Source organism: Antechinus flavipes, chromosome 5 (genome assembly GCF_016432865.1).
Source record: "Antechinus flavipes isolate AdamAnt ecotype Samford, QLD, Australia chromosome 5, AdamAnt_v2, whole genome shotgun sequence".
Lineage (NCBI taxonomy): Eukaryota > Metazoa > Chordata > Mammalia > Dasyuromorphia > Dasyuridae > Antechinus > Antechinus flavipes.
The window spans coordinates 281940899-281963313 of NC_067402.1; the positions used below are offsets into that span (position 1 = coordinate 281940899).

Here is a 22415-nt window from a genome sequence, read left to right on the forward strand (position 1 = left end):
AGATATTTGGGAGGACCCCCCCCCCCAATGAGATCTGAAAAGAGCAGTACAAAAAAGCCTGAAAATTGGGACAATTTTTCTTCAACCCCAAGTGAAGACAGTCCAAAGTTCAAAGTCAAGAAAGAGGCTGGAAAAATGAACAAATAATAACAATAACAAAGAACTTGACCATAAAAATATATTGGTGGCAGAGAAGACCAAGACATAAAATAAGAAGGAAATAATAATGTGAAAATAGTTGCAATAAAAGACTCAAAATACTAATTGGATCCAAGGCTAGTGAAAATTCCTAAAAGAGTTAAAGCAAAGGGTACAGGGAAAATTGGGAAAATAAATGAATGATTCAAGAAAATTATGAAAAGAGAATTAATAGCTTGATAAAAGAAGCATTACTGAAGAAAATAACCCTAAAAACAGAATTGGTCTAATGGCAAAAGCCAAACAAAAATTCACTGAAGAAAACTACTTTTTAAAAAGCAGAATAGGCCAAATGGAAAAGAAAGTACAATAAATTCTGAAGGAAAGAACTTCTTGAAAAACAAGCAAGCAAGCAAACAAACAGAATGAATCAAATGGGGGAAAAAAGCTACAAAAGCTCCATGAAAGAAAATAATCCCTTTAAAATAAGAATTGGGCAAGTGGAATCTAATGGCTCCATGAAATGTCAAGATATCAAATAAAATCAAAAGAAATAAAAAATAGAGGAAAAAAGGTAAAATATCTCATCAGAAAAATAATTAACCTGGAAAACATAAAACAAATTAGACATAATTTAAGAATCGTTGGACTACCTGAAAGTCATTATCAAAGAAGGAGTCTAGGCCTCCTATTTCAAGAAATTATAAGGGGAAACTGCCCTGATATCTTAGATCCAAATAGAAAGAATCAACCAATCACCTCCTGAAAGAGATCCAAAATGAAAATTCCCACATATAGTATAGCCAAATTCCCAGAGCTCCAAAGACAAAATATATCAAGCAGAAAAAAAAAAAAAACAATTCGAGTATCATGAAGTGACAAACAAGACCCCAATTTAAAAATGATCACAAGATACAGTTTTTAGAAGAAGAAATCAAAGCTATCTATAGTCATAGGAAAAAATATTCTAAATCATTATTAATTAAAGAAAGGCAAATTACAACATCTCTGAAGTGTCACCTCATACCCATCAAAAACTACAAACGCTGGAAAGTATGAAGGAAAATAGATAAACTATAAATTGTTGGTAGAATTGTAAACTGGCCCAATCTGCAGAACAATTTAGAACTTTGCAAGGAATTATAAAACTGTGCGAATGCCCTAAGACTCAGAAATTTCATTACTAGCTCTGTACTCCAAAGAGATCAAAGAAAAAGGAAAACAATCTATGTGAATGAACATATTAAAGCAGCTCTTTTTGTGATGGGAAAGAACTGGAAATTGAGAGAATGTCCATCAGTTGGGGAATGGCTGACCAAGTTGTGACACGTGATTGTGAAGGAATACTAGAGCATTATAAGAAATATGAGAAGAATAGTTTCAGAAAAACAAAACAACATATGTCAACATCTCTATGAACTTAGGCAAAGTAAAGTAAGAAGAAATAGACTATTGTACACAGTAACATAAATGTTGAATGATGATCAATTATGAAAGACTTGGTTATTCTGATCAATACAAAGTTCCAAAACAATACCAAAGCACTCATGATGAAAGAATACTATCTACCTCTAGAGAGAGAACAGAGTGCAAACTGGCAGTATGATTTTTTTACTTTGATTATCAATCTTGTTTTATTGTGATAAGGATAATGTGGAAATATGTTTTTCATGATTTCACCTATATAATTGATATCATTTTGCTTGACTTCTTAGTGAGGGAGCAAGGATAAGAAGGAGAGAGAGAGAGAGAGAGAATCTGGAACCCAAAGTTTATTTATTTATTTTTTTCTCAATAGTATTTTATTTTTACAAATATATGTAAAGGTAGTTTTCAACATTCATTTTTGTAAGATTTTGTGTACCAATTTTTTTCTCCTTCTCTCCCTTCCTTACCAAGACAACAAGCAATTTGATATACGTTATACTTGGTATAATGTTTTTAAACATATTTCCATATTTGTCATCTTGTGCAAGGAAAATCATAACCACAGAAAAAAATGAGACTGAAAAAGGGAATAAACAAACAAAAAAGGGAAAACTACTATGCTTTTATCCACATTCAGTTTTCATAGTTCTCTCTCTAAAAGGAGATGGCATTTTCCATGCCAGGTGACTGAAATTGTCTTGGATCACCACTTTGCTGAGAAGAGCTAAGTCTGTTTTGGTTGATCATCACATAATCTTGACGTTACTGTGTACAATGTTCTCTTGGTTCTGCTCATTTCACTCAGCATCAGTGCATGTAAATCTTCCCAGGCTTTTCTGAAATCAGCCTGTTCATCATTTCTTATAGAACAATAATATTCCATTACATTCACATACCGTAAGTTATTCAGCCATTCCCCAACTGATGGGCAGCTACTTAAGCTTTGCTACTACAAAAAAGGCTTTTTTACAAACATTTGGGCACATGTGGGTCCTTTTCCCGCTCTTATAATCTCTTTGGGATACAGATATTACTTGATCAGAGGATATGCACAATTTCATAGCCCTTTGGGCTATGAAACTCAAAATTTAAAAATAAAATATTGTATACACATTTTTAAATAAAAGAAACAAACAAAAAGAATCTAATAAGTCTACAGTCTTAGATCATTTCTAACTAAGTCATGACAAAATCTTAATTAGACATCTTGGCATTATCATTGATCAGTTGAGCTTACCTTGTTGGCCCTGCCAAAATGATGTGGAAACTAGCTTCATTGACTATAACATATACATGCTCCTCCTGCCCACCCCTTTACCTTTAGTTCATCAGCATCATAGAAGTCCACTCGTACAGCAGGCACCATCCACGTCTGGAAGAGGGTGGCCAGGATCTGCTTGGCAATGGCATCAGCGATGAGATGGAAGTGTAGAGGATTCCGTCTATTGGGGGTGGGAGGGGAAGAAATAGCAGAATAATTTAGGATCTTTGCTTGATTATTATTAAATGAGATATTTGCAAAAGCACATAGCACAGTGGCCGGCACAGAGTAAGCGCTGTATAAATGCTTAGTCTCTCTTTTCCTTTTCTCCTTTGCACATATATTTGACTTTATATATGTAACATGTTCCATATCCATATTAAGAAAATATAAACTCTTTGAGGGAAGAGATTTTTTGTTTGTTTCTAAGATATTTAGCACAGAGTCCTGAACTGAATAAGTACTTAATAAATATACCCTGATTGATTTCCCGAAGCAAACAATTTCTTCTATGGGAGAGAAACAAAAACAAAAATCATCAGCTGTGGTCCAGGAAATCCACACCAGTGTTGATATATCAGTCTGAGTTAGTTTAGTATTTCTAAATGTCTACCTTGGTAGCAAATAAAAGTATTCCTCAATAGTGGTAGAACGTGCAGATTAAACTATAAGGATACAATGGATAGTGTTGGGCTTGGAATTATAAATTCCTGAGTTTGAATTTCTCTCTGATACTAGCTGTGTGAGTTACTCAATTTCCATTTATTTCAGTTTCCTACTCTGTAAAACAGGGATAATAATAATATCTTCCTCACAGGATTGTTATGAGGATCTAATAAGATGACATATTTATAGTTTTTGAAAATCTTGAAGTGTGATGCAAATGCCATTTATTATAGTTATTTCTGTGATTTTAGAATTGTGAATAGATTAAGGATCTCTGGCTGTTGGTCTGTGCTCTGAATTTGAATATATTGCTTTTTTGGAACTTAGTCATCCCCTGATGCATAAAATGGACAGATGACAATTAGGGTATCATTCTGGTTCTAAATGATGAAGTGGAATTAATCCTACAAATAGAGTAAAAATTTTTTTTAGAATCTCAGAGTTACAAGAAAGCTCTGAGGCCATCTAGCCCAACCTATACTAGAACAGGAATCTCTTCTATAATACTTTCCATCGTGGTCAACTGCAATTGAAAGTCTTTAGTGATGAGGAACTAATTATCTCCTGAGACAGCCAATTTCTCTTTTTGGACAGCTCTAATTGTTAGGAAACATGTCCTTATGTTAAGCCAAAACCCTACGTTGAACAAGGCTTATCCACTGCCACTAGTTCTAGAGGAAATCTGATCCTTTCTTCATCTATCAGTCTTTAAATACTTGAACATAGCTACTATGAACTTCAAGTCTACTTTTCTCTAGGCTAAACATCCTTAATTTCAATTTAACTAATTCTGCTATGAAATGGTTTTTAGGCTTCACATTGTGTTGGTTGTTGCCTTTTAGATTCACTCCAATTTATCAATGTCCTTCTTAAAATGTGTCACCCAATACCAAAAAAGGAATAGATCTAAGTTCTAGTTTTTGCTCTTGTATCTACTAGCTACATGATCACGACAAGTCATTTTACTTTCCTGGGCCTCATTTCTGCTTCTGGAAAAAAAAAGTGCAGTAGTGACAATGCTACCTGTGTTAGAGAGCTGTTGTGAGGAATATTCTTTACAAGTCTTGAAATATTTGCAATATATTATTTTCAGGATCCCATATCTAACATGTTTTGGTTCCATATATCAGTGTATGCATTCTGCATGCTCTGAAAGGGAAACTCTTCATAAATTCATCGACCTTGTGCAAATGTTTTCCATAACTTTTACTCCTTGTCAAAGTTAAATGATGAGCTCCATCAAAAAAAAATTATTACCTTGCCTAAACTTCATATCTCTCTCCTTTCTAGAAGTGTTCTGCATTCAACTAGTGCTTAATACTTGCCTTTTCAATGAATGAAAATCTTGCATGCTGCAACATTCACTAAGTGTTTATCGAAGAAATGAATGAATGTCTTATAAATAAGAAGGATTTATCAAATGCTTATTGGAAGACAAATTAGAAGAATTGGTGAATGTCTTGGACATGGTAGGTACTTAATAAATCCATGTTGAGAAATGGTTAGCCATTAGGTTATTTATTTAAAAACTAAATGCTAGTTGGAGGATGGATAGATGAACAGATGGATGCTCTATAGGTACTCTATGAGGACATTGAAAGAATGGATTCTGGAGGACTGAATCTATTACAGACAATAAGTACCCAACACAAGCTTATCTGAGGAAGAGATGCATGAATGGGTGGAGAAATGCCTTGCAAACAACAGATTTCAAAGACTTTTTTAAAGATACTGATGCACAGATACATTATAAACAGTAGGTGTTCAACAAATATTTGTTATATGAATTGATGCGTTCATGTCTTATAGCTAGTAGCTTTTCCCCAAGTGCTTCTTGGATAGTGAAATATCCAAGGTTTTCATTAGATGTTTGTTGAAGGGATGGATGGAAGAATGGATCAATGAATGGAGGGAGGGAGGAAGGTATGATCAATACTTTACAAACAGTAGGTGCTAAACAAATGTTTGTTAAAAAGTTGAGTGGATGGGTGAAAAGATCTCTTACAAATAGTAAGAGGTGAATTACTGTTCATTCATAGAGCAAAGGACAAATGAACAGAGATGAAAGTGAGATAAAAGTATAAAGAACTCTTCCACTGGGCTCCAATCTAAGTATCCTGCCATCAAATATACCACAGTTCAATCACCCCCACTTTGAGGAAAGGAGGACAGCTAGCCTGATCTTTATTGAGCTTCGTTCCAAGAATATGGAGGAGAGATGTCAGTGGAATTAAGTGATGATTTGTAGGGAGGGGTGGTGAGTGCATATTTATCCATAGACTGGTGACTTCTCCACCATCAGGGAGGGATCCACATTTATGAAAACCAATGAGAAGACAGATGGTCTATTTAGCCTTTAGCATCAGCTGTACCTTCCTTCAATCCTCTGGGAGGCATAATAGAGTCTCATTTATGTAGAATTTATAAAGGTAAATGGGTGTACTTGTCAACTAGCATTTTTCATCTACAACAGAAGGAAGGCTTAATTTCAAACACAGGGTGAAACTAAAGGGAGAGAACACACTGAGCTGCATATAGTGACTAAGAACTGGGACCTCCTAAGGAGATGGCTATTGCAAAACTTAGAAAAATGAGAGGCAGTGAGACAGAGGAGAAGAAATAGAGTATTTGAAGAATGAGTTTGGGTTCCAGATAGTTACAAATATATATTCCCTCTTACTACCAGCATACTGGTCCCCAACATTACAATCTGAACTCTTTGAGAATGGGGAATATCTCATTAAAAAAATCCTCAATCATTATCACAATGTTTGATATAGTAAAATCTAATTCCTTTTTTCTTTCTTTCTTTCTTTCTTTCTTTCTTTCTTTCTTTCTTTCTTTCTTTCTTTCTTTCTTTCTTTCTTTCTTTCTTTTCTTTCTTTCTTCTTTCTTTCTTTTCTTCCTTCCTTCCTTTTTTTCCTTCCTTCCCTCCTTCCTTCCTCTGTATCTATCATCTGTTTCCCTGTCTATTTGCCTGTCTCTCTTCATCTATATCTCTCCTTTTCTTCCTTCCTCCCTTCTCTTCCTCTTCCTCCTCCTTTTTCTTCTCTTTCTTTTCCCTCCCCCCATTTCTCTCTCTGTCTGTCTCCCCCATCCTCCTCTCATAATCATTTACCTACTTACTTACTACATACCTGCTTAAATACATATCAATCAAGCTCTGAACAATGAGGCTAGACTTTAAGATTCCATCTGACTCTAAGTCTTGTGACTCTGAAATATCAGAGACTTATAAGGTTGAGGTTTCAGAAAGTCTTTTATCAGACTTGACCACTTTTCTCTTTTTTAAAGACTAAGTGTGAATGCCAACTGCAAAGGGTCATAGTCATCATCTAACCATACTGCTCTAAGACATTTCACATCTGTCCTAGATTCTCAGCTTCATGGCTGAGAGGAAGGATCATCAGATTGGAAACTGGGGAGCCTGGGTTCGAATGCTGTCTCTGTCAGGTACCATCTGTGTCACCTTAACTAGACCTACCTGCTTCATACTCAGGCTCTTCATCTTTAAAATGAGAAGGCTGGACTAAGAAAGTCTAATCTAGCTCTAAATCTATGATTTGTAGACCCTCCACCATCCTCCAAAAGGGCTTTCTATACTGAATCTGTCCTGACTTACACATTCTTTATACACCTGCCCATGTGCAAGGGAACTTTCCTCCCAACTGAACCAACCAATAACAATAAAAATGAAACTTCTTTAACTTCCCACTGCTGACTAAATAAGGTGTGAATTCCCAAAGGGAATACTCTAGAAAAGCTAGCTCCAACCTATTCCTTCAGCCTCCAGGCACATCATTCCCTCCCCTGAAGTAGTTTGCCATTTCCTTCTCCAGCTCATTTAACGAATGGGGAAACTGAGTCAAATGGAATTAAATGACTTGCCTAGAATCACAGAGCTATCCGAGTCCAGATTTGAATTCAGGTATTCCTGACTGCAGGCTCTATTTTATACCCAGTTGCTCCAAAAGAAATAGAAATAAAAGAGACAATCTTTGCCTTCAAAAAACTTATATCCTAATAGGGGATATGTTGGGATTTTCATTACCAGCATCAACAAAGGAAAGTGCTTTGTAAATACTAACTAAAGCACCATAGAAAATGAAGTTGTAATTTAAATTAACAAGTTAATAAGCATTTATTAAATGCCTACTGTGTTCCCACTACTGTACTAAAAGACAGAGATACAAAGAAATAGTGTAATGATGATGATGAATGCTTTCAAGAATTCCAGTTTCCCCCATTGACTGATCCTGGCCTTGGATAACCTGTAATTACTTCACATACATTTATCTTGAGCACATTAAAAAAAAAACTACTACTAGAATACAGACTCCTTGAAGACAGAAAGTTACTTGTATTTGTTTTCTAAGATCCTAGCATGGATCCTGGCATGAAATAGGGGTCTAATAAAAGTTCTTCAAAATCAGAAAGCTGGAAGACCAAAAGAATCAGATCAACATTTTCAACCCATTTACACTATCTATAAAATGGGAATAATAATCCCTCCCCTGCCAGACTCATCAAGATGTTATGAAGTTATGGAAGTAGGATAACTAGATAGTGCAGTGGATAGAACACTGGCCTTGCAGTCAGGAGAACCTGGGTTCAATGACACTTGACACTAGCTGGGTGATCTTGAGCAAATCACTTGACTCCATTGCCTCACCAAAATAAAATAAAATAAAATAGCAAAATAAAAGCAAACAGACATGAAATACTTCTGAAAACCAAAAAGCACCAGATGAATGTAAGATGCTGTTTAGATAATAAAGTGTTTGAGGTGTTAGAGGAAGGAAGCGAGACTAAATGCCTTTCTCACTGACTATTATAATCTATAATCAGAAAAGTGCTTTTTACAAACAAATTCACTAATACTGAATCAGAAAATGAATTTTTGGTTTATTTTTCTAATCTATCCATCAATCAATAGGTCATTCCCTGAGTGTTTATTATGGGATAGGCCCTGTGGTAAGTGCTGGGAACAAATGCTTTCTGTAATGTTTTAGTATTTGCAGAGCATTTTCCTGTTTTGATAGTGGGAGCGTATTTCCAGCACTCCCCTATTGGATTGTAAATTCCATGAGGACAGGAAGTGTTCACTTTTTAAAATTTCTATCCCCAGTATTTAGCATGCAATAAATAGTCAATAGGGTTTAAAAATGGCAGGGGTCTTGGAGGTCATGTAACCCAATCTCTTCATTTTACAGATTGAAGGCCAAAGAATATTAGGGGATCTGAAGCTCCCATCCTAGGGCACCATTGGTCAAATTAATGAGTACTTCCAAGGATCCATCATTCAAAATAGCCCCAGATATTTCTCCTTTTATTCCTCAGATGTCTTGTCATCTTATTTGGATCTTTGACTCCTTCCCCCTTTCCACTTCTGGAAGCCCATGAATACTACTATGATGGTTGTGATACTCTTACTCCCCGTTGGCTCCAATTACCATTCCCGGTCAGCAAGGGGACATCATAGTGCATAGAGTCCTGAGCTTAGAGTCAGCAAGACTCATCTTCATGAGTTGAAATCTGGCCTCAGACATTTAATGGCTGTATGACACTGGGCAAGTTATTTAATATTTTGTTTTCCTCAGCTTCCTCCTCTGTAAAATGAGCTGGAGAAAGAAATGACAAACTACTCTAGTTTCTCTGTCAAGAAAATCCCAAATTGGATAACAAAAAATTGGACATGACTGAACAACATTTTTATAACTTTTCAAATCAAAATAGCCTTCCCTGACCTCCACACCCCTATACTTATTATTGATTCCATTAGAAGGTAAGTTTCATAAGCTTAGGGACTATCTTTGCTTTTGTATTTGTATGCTTGGAATTCAGCAAGATGCTCAGTACATAGTAGGTGTGTAAAAATGTATTCATTTACCATATTAGAAATGGAAGACGCCTTAGGGGTCACAAAATAAAATTTCTTTATTTCACAGATAGGGTAGTAGTAAGTAATACAATAAAATAGTAAGTAATACAAAAATGTGAGACTCCACTCTGACGTCTGGTTTCCAACTGGAGTTTTTCCACTGGACTAGACTGAATCTAGGTCATCCTTGCAATATTCTGAGCACAATAATGAATTCTTATTTTTTTAAAAAAAAGTATTTAGTAACTAGCAATTATTCTCATGGCTTTTCTACTAAGAAACAGATGCTGAAAGAAAAGATTCTTTACTCATTTTTCACCTTTAGAAACTTTCACTTGATTGTGGCCTTGGCCACATTCAAGAACATTTCACTGAAGTTGATTCTTAGTAAGAAAGATTTCAGCCTATTCTCATTGTATAGACAGAGTGATGACTCAAGTCAAGCCACACATTTTGCAGATGAGCAGTAAGATGTGGTGGTAGAGACATGGGCTTAAAGACCCCAGTTTTGTTATTAGGTGTTTGAATTTAGGTAAGTTATTTAATGTCTCTGGATCTTGGTTTCCTCACATGTTAAACTGAGAGTGCTGACCTAAATGATTTCCCAAAGTCCTTCCATCTTCCCAAACTATGAAGCTATGATGATATTGTGATGAGTCTCTGTCACCTGCTAACTGTGGTTGTTTCCACATCTGTAAAATTATTTGGATTATTATTTGATTTTTCAGGTGAGTCAGTTCTGATATTCCCTCTTCTAAGGTCCACCCTCCCCTCACGTAGCTTTGACATCCCCTATTCTAAGCCCCCTCCCAGCCCTGACATCCCCTGTTCTTAGGCTCCTCCCAGCTCTGACATCCCTTGTTCTAATATCCCTGCCAGCTCTGATATTTTCTATTTTAAACTCCCTCCCTCCAAGCTCTGACATCTCCTGTTCTAATCTCCCTCCCAGCCCTGACATTCCCGGTTCTAAGCCTCCTCCCAGCACTGACATCCCCTGTTCTAAGCCTCCTCCCATCTCTGACATCCCTTGTTCTAATCTCTCTTCCAGCTCTGATATTCTCTGTTCTAAGCTCCCTCCAAGCTCTGACATCCCTTGTTCTTAGGACCCTCCCAATATTCTGGGATAAAACAGCTACAAATTTGGTTCCCCACTTGCCCTACAAATCCCTCCCCTCATACCCTAGTCAGTGATTCATTCTAGAGATACACAGGGTAGATGTGCTCTCTCAATAGATGGAAATAGTGTACATGGGCATGTCACATGTGTGTGTATATGTGTGTGTAGGTAATCTAGTGAAATCTTTGGACCCCCTTCTCAGAATCATATTCCCAAGTACACAAATCAGAATTAACAAAAAACAAATGATACTGAGGTACAGTTATCAAAAGTTCATGGACCTTCAAGTTAAAAAGTTTTGAATTAGATGAACCTCCTTTGGTTTTCCTCTTAAGATCCAAGGGGGTCCCCAGACTGGCTGAGTCCAAAGTGTCCTAAGTCCTGGGCTCCAGGATCACAGCCACCTCATGGGCAGGAGTTTCCAAGAGGGACAAGGGACTAGGAGCACAAGCTGATTTCATCTTTAGTGACCAAATGCTCCCATTCCTTCTCCTCCACCGCATCAAGTAAAACTGGAACAAATATGTTAATTAGCACACTAGCAGAGATGATTAAACCACCATGACATAGATTTTCCCCCCTCAGAAATTTGCCACAGATCATCTGAGGCATTCTGGGGCCTGCTTTTGTATTAAAATATATGGTAACACTCCAGCTGAAGCATCCTTTAATTATGAAATAACAATGGAAATCTGATTTTTAAAAAAATGCATGTAGAATCCACATGAATACCAAGGAAATTCATTATACTGTGTGCTATTAGAGCACAGAACACCATGGGAGAAGGCAAGGGGCTCAGGTGAATTTAAATAAGGGTTCTCACGCGAGGGAGATGGTGCAATACATCCTCTCTCTTTCTGGGTCTCATTTCTTCAAATGAAAAAGAAAAGGATGTGGTTAAAGATAAGGCATCATAGACAGAGGCGGGGAGAAGCTCAGAAGCCATGTGTCCCAACTCCTCTCATTTCACAGAAGGGGAGACTGAGGTCTGCTTGCTTCAGTCATTTTGGCCCTATATCTAGCAAGCATCAGAAGTCGGATTAATACCTAGGTCATGATAATGATTATAATAACAGTTAACATTTATACAGCACTTAAAGTTTACAAATGATTTTGTATGATTTTTAAAAAGTTGATCCAAAACAATCCACTAAGGTGCTCTTATAATCTCCACTTTACAGATGGAGAAACAACCTCAAAGGGGCTAAAGGACTTGCTTAAGGTCACTCAGGTGATTAGAATTTATATTTTGACTTCACATCCAGTGTTCTCTCCACTGTGCTGAAGCTATTCCAAAGACAAAAATTAAACAGTATTTGCCTTCAAGAAACTTACACTCTAGGAGGAAGGAGGGGAGAAGGGAGGTCATGGGACTTTCTTGAACTCATAAAATCACAGATTTTATGGAATTGTTAAGTGTTTAAGAGCTGTTGAGGCCATCTAGCATTTTACAGTTAAGGAAATTTTACAGAGCAGGGAAGGGTGAGAAAACTCCTAACCAGGCCAATGGAGAAAATACATAAATTAAATAATGAGGTCATTTGGGTAAGAAGGTGCTGGGCAGGAAGCAGGAAGGGCTAAAGGAGAAGGTGGGACATAAAATATGTGGTAGAAAGTGGAAGGGGCGAGTACTTTATTGGCTAGGGATAAGATGATCCTGATGGGTAGGAAGCATCCCGAGGGGCAAGTGAGTCAGGTCAATTTGCACTCATTCCTCCAGGATAATTCCAAAGTGACTTGGTTCTTTCTCATTCTGCTCCCCCTCTCCCATCCGCCATATACGGACTACTGGGCAATCCTTGAGGACTTGGGCTGTTTCTCTTCCCATCTTCCTGGATCAGAGTAGATATTTAATAAATGCTTATTGAAGTCAATTAAATTGGATTGGGTTGAATTTGAAGGGAGACTCCTGGTCCTCCATCCCTTGTACTAAACCATGTGGTCCTCTGTTGCCAAGATTGTGCTCCACCTCCTGCTGTCTCTCTGACCTTCAATCTTCCTTTCCCAAATTGTCTGCTTTTACTTGACACTCAGGATTCAAAACCACACTTATCTATAGCTAGAAATTGTACCAGTGCCCAGGAAAGCCAACTTCCAATTTTGCTGAGTTAGAGTCAGGGAAGGGTAATGATGATAAGAGATGTACACACACACACACACACACACACACACACACACACACTTATTCTGTCTACACAACTGACTCCTTATTTTTACAGTGACTGCCTTGATGGGGACAAATAACCTGAAGTCCCAAATCAATCAACTAATCAATCAATAAACATTAATTAAAAGAAAACCAGAAGGGAGTAACATTTTCATTTATCTCTGAGAATCGAGCCAACATACCTGTGATCACAGCACTTTTGCACACACACACAAAAATTAACACTTTATCTGCCACCTCATCTTCCTTCAAAGGAAGTGAATGGCTTGAAATACAATCAGAGATATTAAGTTGGATGGAACCTTAGAGGTCATATAATAATAGATTTAGGCCAGAGGTTACCTTATTCCTGTCTTTCTTTCATTATATAGATAAGGAAATTGAGTTCCATGGAAATATAAGAAGTTTAGATCCCTAAACTCCAGAGCCAATGTACTTTCCATCTTACCGTGAAACTTCCTTTGTTTTCATTTAGCTTTAATAGTGGATAGAGCATCTGGTCCTGAGTCAGGAGGATCCAAGTTAAAATTTCATGTCAATCATTTACTAGCTATGTAATCCTAAGCAAGTTACTTGATGCTATTTGTCTCAGTTTCTTCATCTATAAAATGAGCTGGAGAAGGCAATGGCAAAATCATTGTAGTATCTTTGCCCCCCCCCAAAAAAAATCTCAAAATACAGTCACAGAGAGTCAGACATGGCTAAAATGACTGAACTACAACAACACCAGATGAAATTCCATTTTTCCCTACCAAGGAGAGGAGTTATTTGCAAATGCATTAACAAAGCAGAAAGGTAGTCAACCATCTTGACACTTGGAGCCATTAGGTCAGATGAATATAAAAGAATTTTATGGCTCTTGATATACATGGGGGGTAATTTTATTTCAATTTAAAAATAGATCCAGAAGAGACTTCCCTTCAGCAGGAATCTAATCCACCACCTCCTCAGGAGGAAACTGAGGTGAAGTGATAAGAAATTTGTTCTCCATCACAGAAGTGACAGCTAGGTTTTCAATTCAGATCCTTTGACTCCAAATACAAATGTTCTCCTGCCCCATCAGTATAATCTGCCTCATCATGAAATCACTAGGAAACAGACCAGGGCGTCTTAAACTTTTTCCACTCATGATTAATATAAATATATATAATAGGTTTATATATTTTATTAATTAATTAAACATTAATATATAATAATAATATAACATTTACTGATAAATTATAATTTCACACCCCCCCATTCATTTATGAGTTCCTTCTGGGGCTGAGAATCACAATTTAAAAAACTAGAGTTTAGAGGATAAAGAAATAGATTTGGAATCAAATATCCTGATTCTGCTTTGAACCAGCTGGTCCCCCCGCCTAGAATTTCTTCCCTCCCCATCTCTGCCCTTAACAATTCTTGTTTGCTTTCAGAACTCAGTCAAGTATCATTTTCCCCATGAAGCTTCTCCTGATTCTTCCTAGATACTAGTGCCTTCCTCGAAAAAACAGATACTCAAATCGGTTTTGAAGTATTTTTGTATAGACCTCCACGTGGTCATGTTGTCTCTGTTTAACAGAATACAATCACCTTGAAGGCAGGGGCCAGTTTCATTCAGAGCAGTTCCTTATACTTACTGATGTCAGGGGCAGCTAGGTGGTACAGTGGATAGAGCACCAACCCTGAAATCAGGAGGACCTGAGTTCAAATCTAATCTCAGACACTCAACACTTCCTATCTGTGTGATCCTGGGCAAGTTACTTAACCCTAATTGCCTCATTCAAAAAAAATACTGATTACTTACTAATGCTTAATACTAATATTCCTTAAATACTTACTGATGGCTACCTAGACCTCCTGTGATTTTGGTTCAATTATTTTTCACCTTATCTAACATGAGAAATCAGGACGGGAGCATTCAACTCTCACTGCAAAGAATTGGGGGCCATGGGTCAGGGAGAAAGAAGAAACTTTGAATTCACACTCTAGTCCTCAAATTGACTTTCAAAGCAAATCTGTCCCTTCTTTTTAATATTCTCTATGGCTATTTCATCCAGGCATCTTCGAGAAATGAAAATGATTTAAGACAACAAAGCAGGTCATGACTGAAGATTTGGGGAAAACCTCATCTGAAAATGAATGTAATTACCATAATTAGCAAATAGACCCCAAAGAGGCATTTTGCACAGCTACTATTATATTATTATTTAGCATTAGGAAGGTATTCATTTGGCAAAGTACTTTATAATCACGTATTAGTTAATCCCTGAATGTGTCTGAAATGTAGTTCTACTATTTATAGCCTGGCTTGGCTGTGCAAGAGAAGTTTCCAATTCTCTTTGCTTCCTTCTCTCACCCATACATGATCACCTTGATCTATTAAGTTAATCAGTTCATATAATCATGGAGCTGGAAGGGACTCAAGGTCATTTTGTCTAACACATTACCTAGAGCAAAAATCTTTATGACACTCAGGATGAGTTTTTTTGTTTTCGTTTTGTTTTGTTTTTTGTTTTGTTTTGGCTGAATCTCAAATAACTCCAGTGATGGGGAGCTCACTACTCTTCCATCTGAGGAAGATAGCTGATTTTTGTTGTTCACTTTTACATTCTTAGTGCCTAAAATACACAGCACCTCTTATAAATTTTGCACCTTAAGTCTTCAATAAAGTTTTGTAAAGGACTATATTTGAGCTGGAATGGATGGCTTCTTATATGACTTCTGAGAGGAGGAGAGATGGAACAGTTCATACTGAAGGTGTCTTTGAATTAGTAAGACTTGGGTTCAAGTCCACCTGTGAATCAGGGCTGATCACGTAATATCTCTGAACCTCGGTTTCTTAGCTGTTAAATGGGACAGAATGGCACAGGAACTAGACATACAGTCTCTGAATAATGAACACCTGGGTCCAAATCTAGTTTCTGACATGTGAATTAATGATGGAAGAAGTAAGTAAAGCATTCATAAGCATTTATGATGTTTAAAAAAAACTTGCTAAGTCCCTATAAAGGGAACAAAAAGGGAGTTCTGGCCCTCAAGGAGCTCTCATTCTCATGGGAGAGGCAACTTTTCCCAGCAAGTCAGAAATCCTTAGGGACAGCAGCAAATCACATGATGGTACTGTTTCCTTAATATCTTTCCCACTGATAAAATGATAGTTTTTGATGTGGAACCATCCTGGGTAAGTCACTTAGATTCTTAATACTCTAGATATTTATCTAAGTCTACAAGCCATAACAATCGATACTCTTCACAAGGGGAGGAAGTTTCTTCAATAGGAACTCCCTATAGAGATGAAATCATGTTCAGCTCTGATATTCTCCCCCTCCTTTCCCATTCCTATTCCTTGGGAAACCAACTACAGAAAGATGAAAAATCAGGTTTGATCTCAATGTGCCAGGCATTTTGCTGATCTCTCCTTAAACAATGAAAAAGAATTAAACATTTCTTGGTCTCAGGGAGTTTATATTCCAAGAGGGAAAAATGGTATCCATCCCCCAATTCTATCTACCCCAAAAAGTATAAAGATAACCTTTATGAAAAGCATGGAACATATATGGAAAGTAACCTTAGATGGGAAGGAATACTGATGGAAGGTAACCTTAGATGCTAGCAGGGGTCCTCAAACTACGGCCCATGGGTCAGATGTAGCAGCTGAAGATGTTTATCCCCCTCACCCAGAGCTATGGAGTTTCTTTATTTAAAGGCCCACAAAACAAAGTTTTTGTTTTTACTATAGTCCAGCCCTCCAACAGTCTGAGGGACAGTGAACTGGCCCCCTAGTTAAAAAGTTTGAGGACCCCTATAAAGTATTAGTAATAGGGAAAGGCTAGGAAAAAATTCTTAAAGGAAGGTTTTAAGTTTAAAGGACAACAAGCAAAAATCCCAAAAAGCCAAGGTGAAGAAAAAGAGCATTTTAGGTTTGAGGGTCAGCCAGTTCAAAGGCAAACTTTATAGAAATTGATCTATTATTATTATCTTTCCCCCGGGATAGGCATTGCTTCTACAAGCTATATGGAAGGAGGATTTCGGCCAAAAGAAAAGTATCACTCTTATTTATCCCCCACTAGTGATTACTAATCCATGATTTCATGATCTCTTGGATCTTTCAGTTCTTGCTCACTGAAACCAATTAAACTTGCAAATCAATTGAGATTGAATTTGTTAATACCTGTGACTGTCCAGGTGAGGATCTCAGGGCCATTTGTTATAGGGATGAAAAGAAACTTATAGCTCACTTGGTCTAAGTCCTGCATTTGATAAATGAGGAAAGAGAGACCAGAGAAGCTAATGCATTGCCCCAAATCACCCAGGTACTAACAGATCCACTGCTACCTTTTTAGGTAAACTGAATCATCCTTGTATTCCAATATCAATAACCAAGCTTACACGTGTTCCACATTGACTTCTGAATCTCCTTGATGTGAAAGCTACAGAGACCCTCTCCCTTCCATAGTTGAAAAGGAATTCCTCTGAAGCATCCCTCATTAAAATAAAAAAAAAGGTCATGCAGCCCCTGTACAAATACTCCTACTCCACTTCTAGAAAAGTTTAATGGTTAGGAAGATTTTCCTTCCATCAAGCCAGGGTCTGCCTTAGAATTTCCTAGTTTTATCTTCCAGGGCCAAGAAGAACAAGTGGGACCCTTCTTCTCTATGGCAGTCTGAAATACTTGACAATAGTTAATATGTCCCCACTAAATATTCTCTTCTCCAACCTAAACAATTCCTTCAATTGAATCTTTTCTAGAATAGCCTCTGGGTTTCTAGAATGGTTACCTCCTATGAACAAGTTAGACATTGCCCACCCTTCTAAATGGCTTTGAGGATTTTATGTCTACTCACTTAAGGCTTCTCCTCTCCCCTAGGACACATTTAGATCATTCCTCAAATTAACCCCAACCCAAAGATGGGAAAACATTTTTTTTTACCTATGAAATAAGACAGACTTGACCAAAGTGACGACGTCTCGACTGGCGTTGTACCCAGCGCAGACAATGGCGACGTGGATTGTCTGGGGAGAAGAAGAGAACAAGATGATTTAGACAGAATGAAGGACTTTTCCCAGTGCCTCATCACTCAAGAGAAAGATAAATTGCTCCCACTCATTCCGGGGGTCATTAGAAAACATGGGGCACAGTTTGCAGCTGTTTATGCCGGCTCGAGACAGTTTTATTAAAACCATTTTAATTGGGTTATGGCACCATCATCATTTGGAAGCCATTACAATCCTTCTAAATTACATTTTATGTATAGCAGGGACAATGCTGATTAGCTACAACAGGCTAGCAGAAAGTCACTTGCCCACATGCCTGGAGCCAAAAGCAATTGACAAGAGGACAGTGGTAATGAATATCCACTGGGACAGAAGATTCACTGTTAACCGGATCCATTAGACAGCCGAATGGGCGTCTGGCAGGGGATCATCTTCCTGGTGAATGCAAATAAAATAGATTTTAATCTGTCTGGGATGAGAGAAGACTGGATCAGGGTACAAAGAAAAAAAGGGAAATGGACCCTATGACCCAGCCAAGTCATCTCCAGATTATGATATTTTTATAGTTAGAAGAGACCACATTGTTTTTTCCAGTTTAATCTTCTAAAACATATGATGGAGCAGAAAGAGGGTGTGTCTTGTGAGAAAGGCTTGTCAGAGATCTTGGGTTTTAGTCATGATCCTGCCATTAATTATCTCCTGGGAGACTCTGCGCAAATTAAGTTACTATACCTTTCTAAAATTCAGTTTCTTTCTTCAAGTTCCCCATCCTAAATGAAGGCTGGTTTCATTTTTCCTGATGGCTAGTACCCTCCCTTCCAAGTACCTTTTCTTTTCTGCTTCTGAAGAAATCAAGCAAATTTCGAGAATAATGCAGAACTTTGAATGGTCCCAAAATTCTAAGATCCCATTTTTAGAACACTATTCTCCCACTATTACTCTGTGTCTACAAATAACGTAATACCATGATCACATAAGAGTCTAGTCCTCAGGTGGCCAAAAAGGGCCATCGTCATTGCCCGAAAGCTGAAGGCCATTGAAAATTCAGATGGGCACCAGGACCCAAAAGAGGGTGACCAACGTGGCAAAGGAGAGTCAGACAACGGGTGTTAGTAGGATGTGGCACATTATAAGCCATGATTTGGGCACATGGAAGTTAAGAAAAAAGATCTCATTCAAAAGCATGGGTGTACAGAATAAGAGCTATGGCCAGTCATGGTGGAAGGATGCTTGGTCCAAGGCTTGCTCTAATATCCAAAAGCTGACTGGGGGACTCTTCAGGCTTCTCCCGAAGCAGGCTGACCTCTTGTTGGAATGGGAAGAAACACTTCTGCAGGCATGCACTGGATCAGATGGACCCTAACTGTCATCTCTGATCTCTCCTTAAACAATGAAAAAGAATTAGACAGATTTTCAATGGGAGACTCATAGAAAAGCATGAAGAAGAACAGCCAAGGGTGGGAAAGTAAGGAGGAGCTTGGATTTATACTAAAATGAGACTTTTTCTCATCTCCATAACTGTCAGTGCCCTACTCCTTTAACTACCTTGCATTTATTGATGAGCTCTTATTTATTCTTTTTATAACAATTCTATATACCTTATATATGAACTATTTGCCTCCTTTGTTAGAACAGAAGCTCCATGAGGGCAAGGATTGGTTCACTTCTGTTATAGTATTCCCACTGTCTAGCACAATGCCTTTTTCATATTAAATACTTAATAGCTAACATTTATGTAGTTTTACAAGCGTCAGTGTCTGTCCTAAGTACTTTACACTTATCTTATCTGATACTCACAATCACCTAAGGAGGTCAGTGCTATTAATATCCTCGGGGTACACATGAGGAAACTGAGACAAACAAAATTAAGTGATTTACTCCAACTATTATCTGCCTGAGCCTGGATTTGAACACAGATCTTTCTGATCTTAGGCTCACAGCTCGGTTCACAATACTATCTAACTGCCCCTGAACTATTTATTAAACATCACACATGTAAATGGAAACAAGCACATATACATATATGTATACATATACAGACAGAGACATAGATATATAGAGATGTAAATAGCTAGAGATAGGTATAGAGATACATGTGTGTGTGTGTGTGTGTGTGTGTGTGTGTGTGTATATATGATCTCCTTCCAACCTAGCAAAAGATCGAATATAAAAATTGTCTTTGTTTTGTATCACTAGCATCCAACATGATGGATGGCCCCCAGTAAGCACATTTAATAAGACTTGCTGATCAATTTAATGATTGGACTAATGATGGGCTCCCTGAGCAGGAGATCATGGATCTGGTGAGTTTCCAAAATGGAAGCCTGAGACTCCTAAACCTTGCATAATACCTGCAATTTTTCTTTGGGGAAGATATTGGAATCCAAGTGGAGTATTGACCATTTAGATAACAACCTAGATGACTAAGTACTCAACAAAAGGGGTCTCCGCCAAAATTCTGATGCAGAGCAGTAAAAAGGTATCTGCCAAGGACAACTTTTACCCATAACAACAATTCAAATGTGAAGCTTCAGAGATTGCCAACGTTGCCTTGGTTCCAGGCTTAAGGAACACTTTAAATGAGCACATTAACTACTGGAATGAGTGTGGATTTTTAAACACTTTACATAATTCCCCCAATCTCTTTAGTTTCATCCATACACCTGCTTCTATGAATACATTCATCAAAGGATGCCATATTGACAAGGCACTACTACCCCAGCAAATGAAACCATCTTAGTCAATTAAGTTAATCACAGAGGCAGTGCCATCTTGTGGGTTCCTGAAAAAAAAAGTCAGGGGGATGGAGAATTCCTTGGCTAAGTGTTGATGTGATTATTTACTTCCTGTGTGGATGTGGGGAGCACAGGTTTACGCTCTAATGCTCAGTTTCCCCATCTCTTGAGGAAGCTGGTTTAGCTGAGTGTTACTGTGTGTTAGATCCTATACCGGAGGCTAGGAGAGGAAGTTCAAAATCTAGCACACAATAGCAATTAGTTATATAGTTATGGAATCACGAATTAAAGACTCTCTCTAAAAGTCGTCAGAAATCAACCATTCCATGACCATTACTTTATAGATGGAGATCAACATATTTAAATTAATTTATTTAATGATAATTTATTATATTATTTATAAACAATATATTAATTACTAATAAAATCATTTAAAATTATTATTCAAGAGCACAGAAATTGCATCACCACTGGAGTTTGAAGTTGCCATCAGTGGATAAGAATTATTTTCAGTGTGACTGAGCTGTTTTATAGAGGCAGCAGAATACGAAAGTCTTAGACCAGAGTCTAAATCCTGTCTCAGATACTGTAATCTGTGGGGCTTGAACACATCAATTCCTGGACCAAATTTGTAGAATAAGGGAGTTAGGCTTAATGACTCTTGTGGTCTCTTCTAACTCTGATACCATAAAGACACAGCCCCCTGGGTTTCATTTTCCTCATCAGTGAAATAAAAGGATTAAACTGGATGGCTCTAGTTCTGGGGTGCTATTATCTTAATTTTATTTTACACTTCTTGAGTGGATTTCTCAGGTGATAGTGTAATATATTTGTTGTAATTTAAGACAAGCAGATAACATGTTAATGGGTCAACCTATATTCTGCACATAGTAGGGATATAACGAATACATTTCTGTTGTAACTTAAGAGAAGCAGATGGCATCCTAATGGCTCAGCCAATACTCTGCACACAGTAGGGATAGAACTAATACATTTCTGTTGTAATTTAAGAGAAGCAGATGGCATCCTAATGGCTCAGCCAATACTTTGCACACAGTAGGGATAGAACTAATACATTTATGTTATAATTTAAGAGAAGCAGATGGCATCCTAATGGCTCAGCCAATACTTTGTACACAGTAGGGCTAAAACCAATACATTTCTGTTGTAACTAAAGAGAAGCAGCTGCCATCCCAATGGCTACTTTGGAGGGTGTCAGGGTTTCTGAAACCTCCTGTGATAATTCCTCCTCTAACACCTCTGAAGACACATCACATCAGACAAGGGCCAGGGGAAGTGATCCTCTTCAAGGAACTCTTGTTCTTCTGACAATACAATTGCTTATCTCCCTAGGCTTCTGTAAGATGAGAAAGGCTGCTTAATGAAAGAAGGATAATTCTCTCAAGGCCGATTCTCTAGGGCACAGAAAAATCTTGTGGAGTCTCTAGAAAATATATTGTAGAATTCTTTATTTTTCTTATTTCTTTATCACTTAGGCTTTCTTCCTCTCTTGAAATATTTCTGATTGATTACCAGTTTTATAAGGTTATAGATTTAATCTGGAAGCCAATTCTTTCCATTCCCATTGTACAGATAAAGAAACTGAGGAGAGAAAGAGAGTGAATGACTTGGCCAGGACCACACAGCTGGCCACGTTTCTGAGGCAAGAACTGATCCTGTGATCTGATGCTAATCCCACTATATCATGCTTCAATTTTCCCAAAGCAGCCACTATCCAAGATTCACAGAGCGTTTTTTCTGATCTCTGGAAATAGAGGTGCTTTACGATATGAAATTACGTGAAAAATGTGATAGAAATATTGATACCCTTTGACTTGGCGATTCCACTGCTAGACATATACTTTAAGGAATGAACAACAACAAAAAGATTCCTATCTACCGAAATATTTATAGCATCACTTTTTATAGCAGAAAGTTGATATCTAGTGATGGCATGAGGAATCAGCTAAACAAATTGTGGTACATGAAGGGGATGCAATTTCTCAGTGTTGTAAGAAATGATGAATATGATAAGCCAGAGAAGC

At 37.6% G+C, this 22415-nt stretch overlaps 1 protein-coding gene across 1 annotated transcript in view; it reads right to left on the reverse strand.

Annotated features, from left to right (window-relative positions):
• The window catches only part of LARGE1 (LARGE xylosyl- and glucuronyltransferase 1), a 586713-nt gene that overhangs the window by 271516 nt on the left and 292782 nt on the right, over window positions 1-22415 (reverse strand). The window contains exons 4-5 of the mRNA XM_051961549.1: window positions 17571-17653; window positions 2885-3008 (exon numbers count right to left, since the gene is read on the reverse strand). Of these exons, the coding sequence (XP_051817509.1) occupies window positions 2885-3008; window positions 17571-17653 (207 nt within the window). The remainder of the gene's footprint in view (window positions 1-2884; window positions 3009-17570; window positions 17654-22415) is intronic.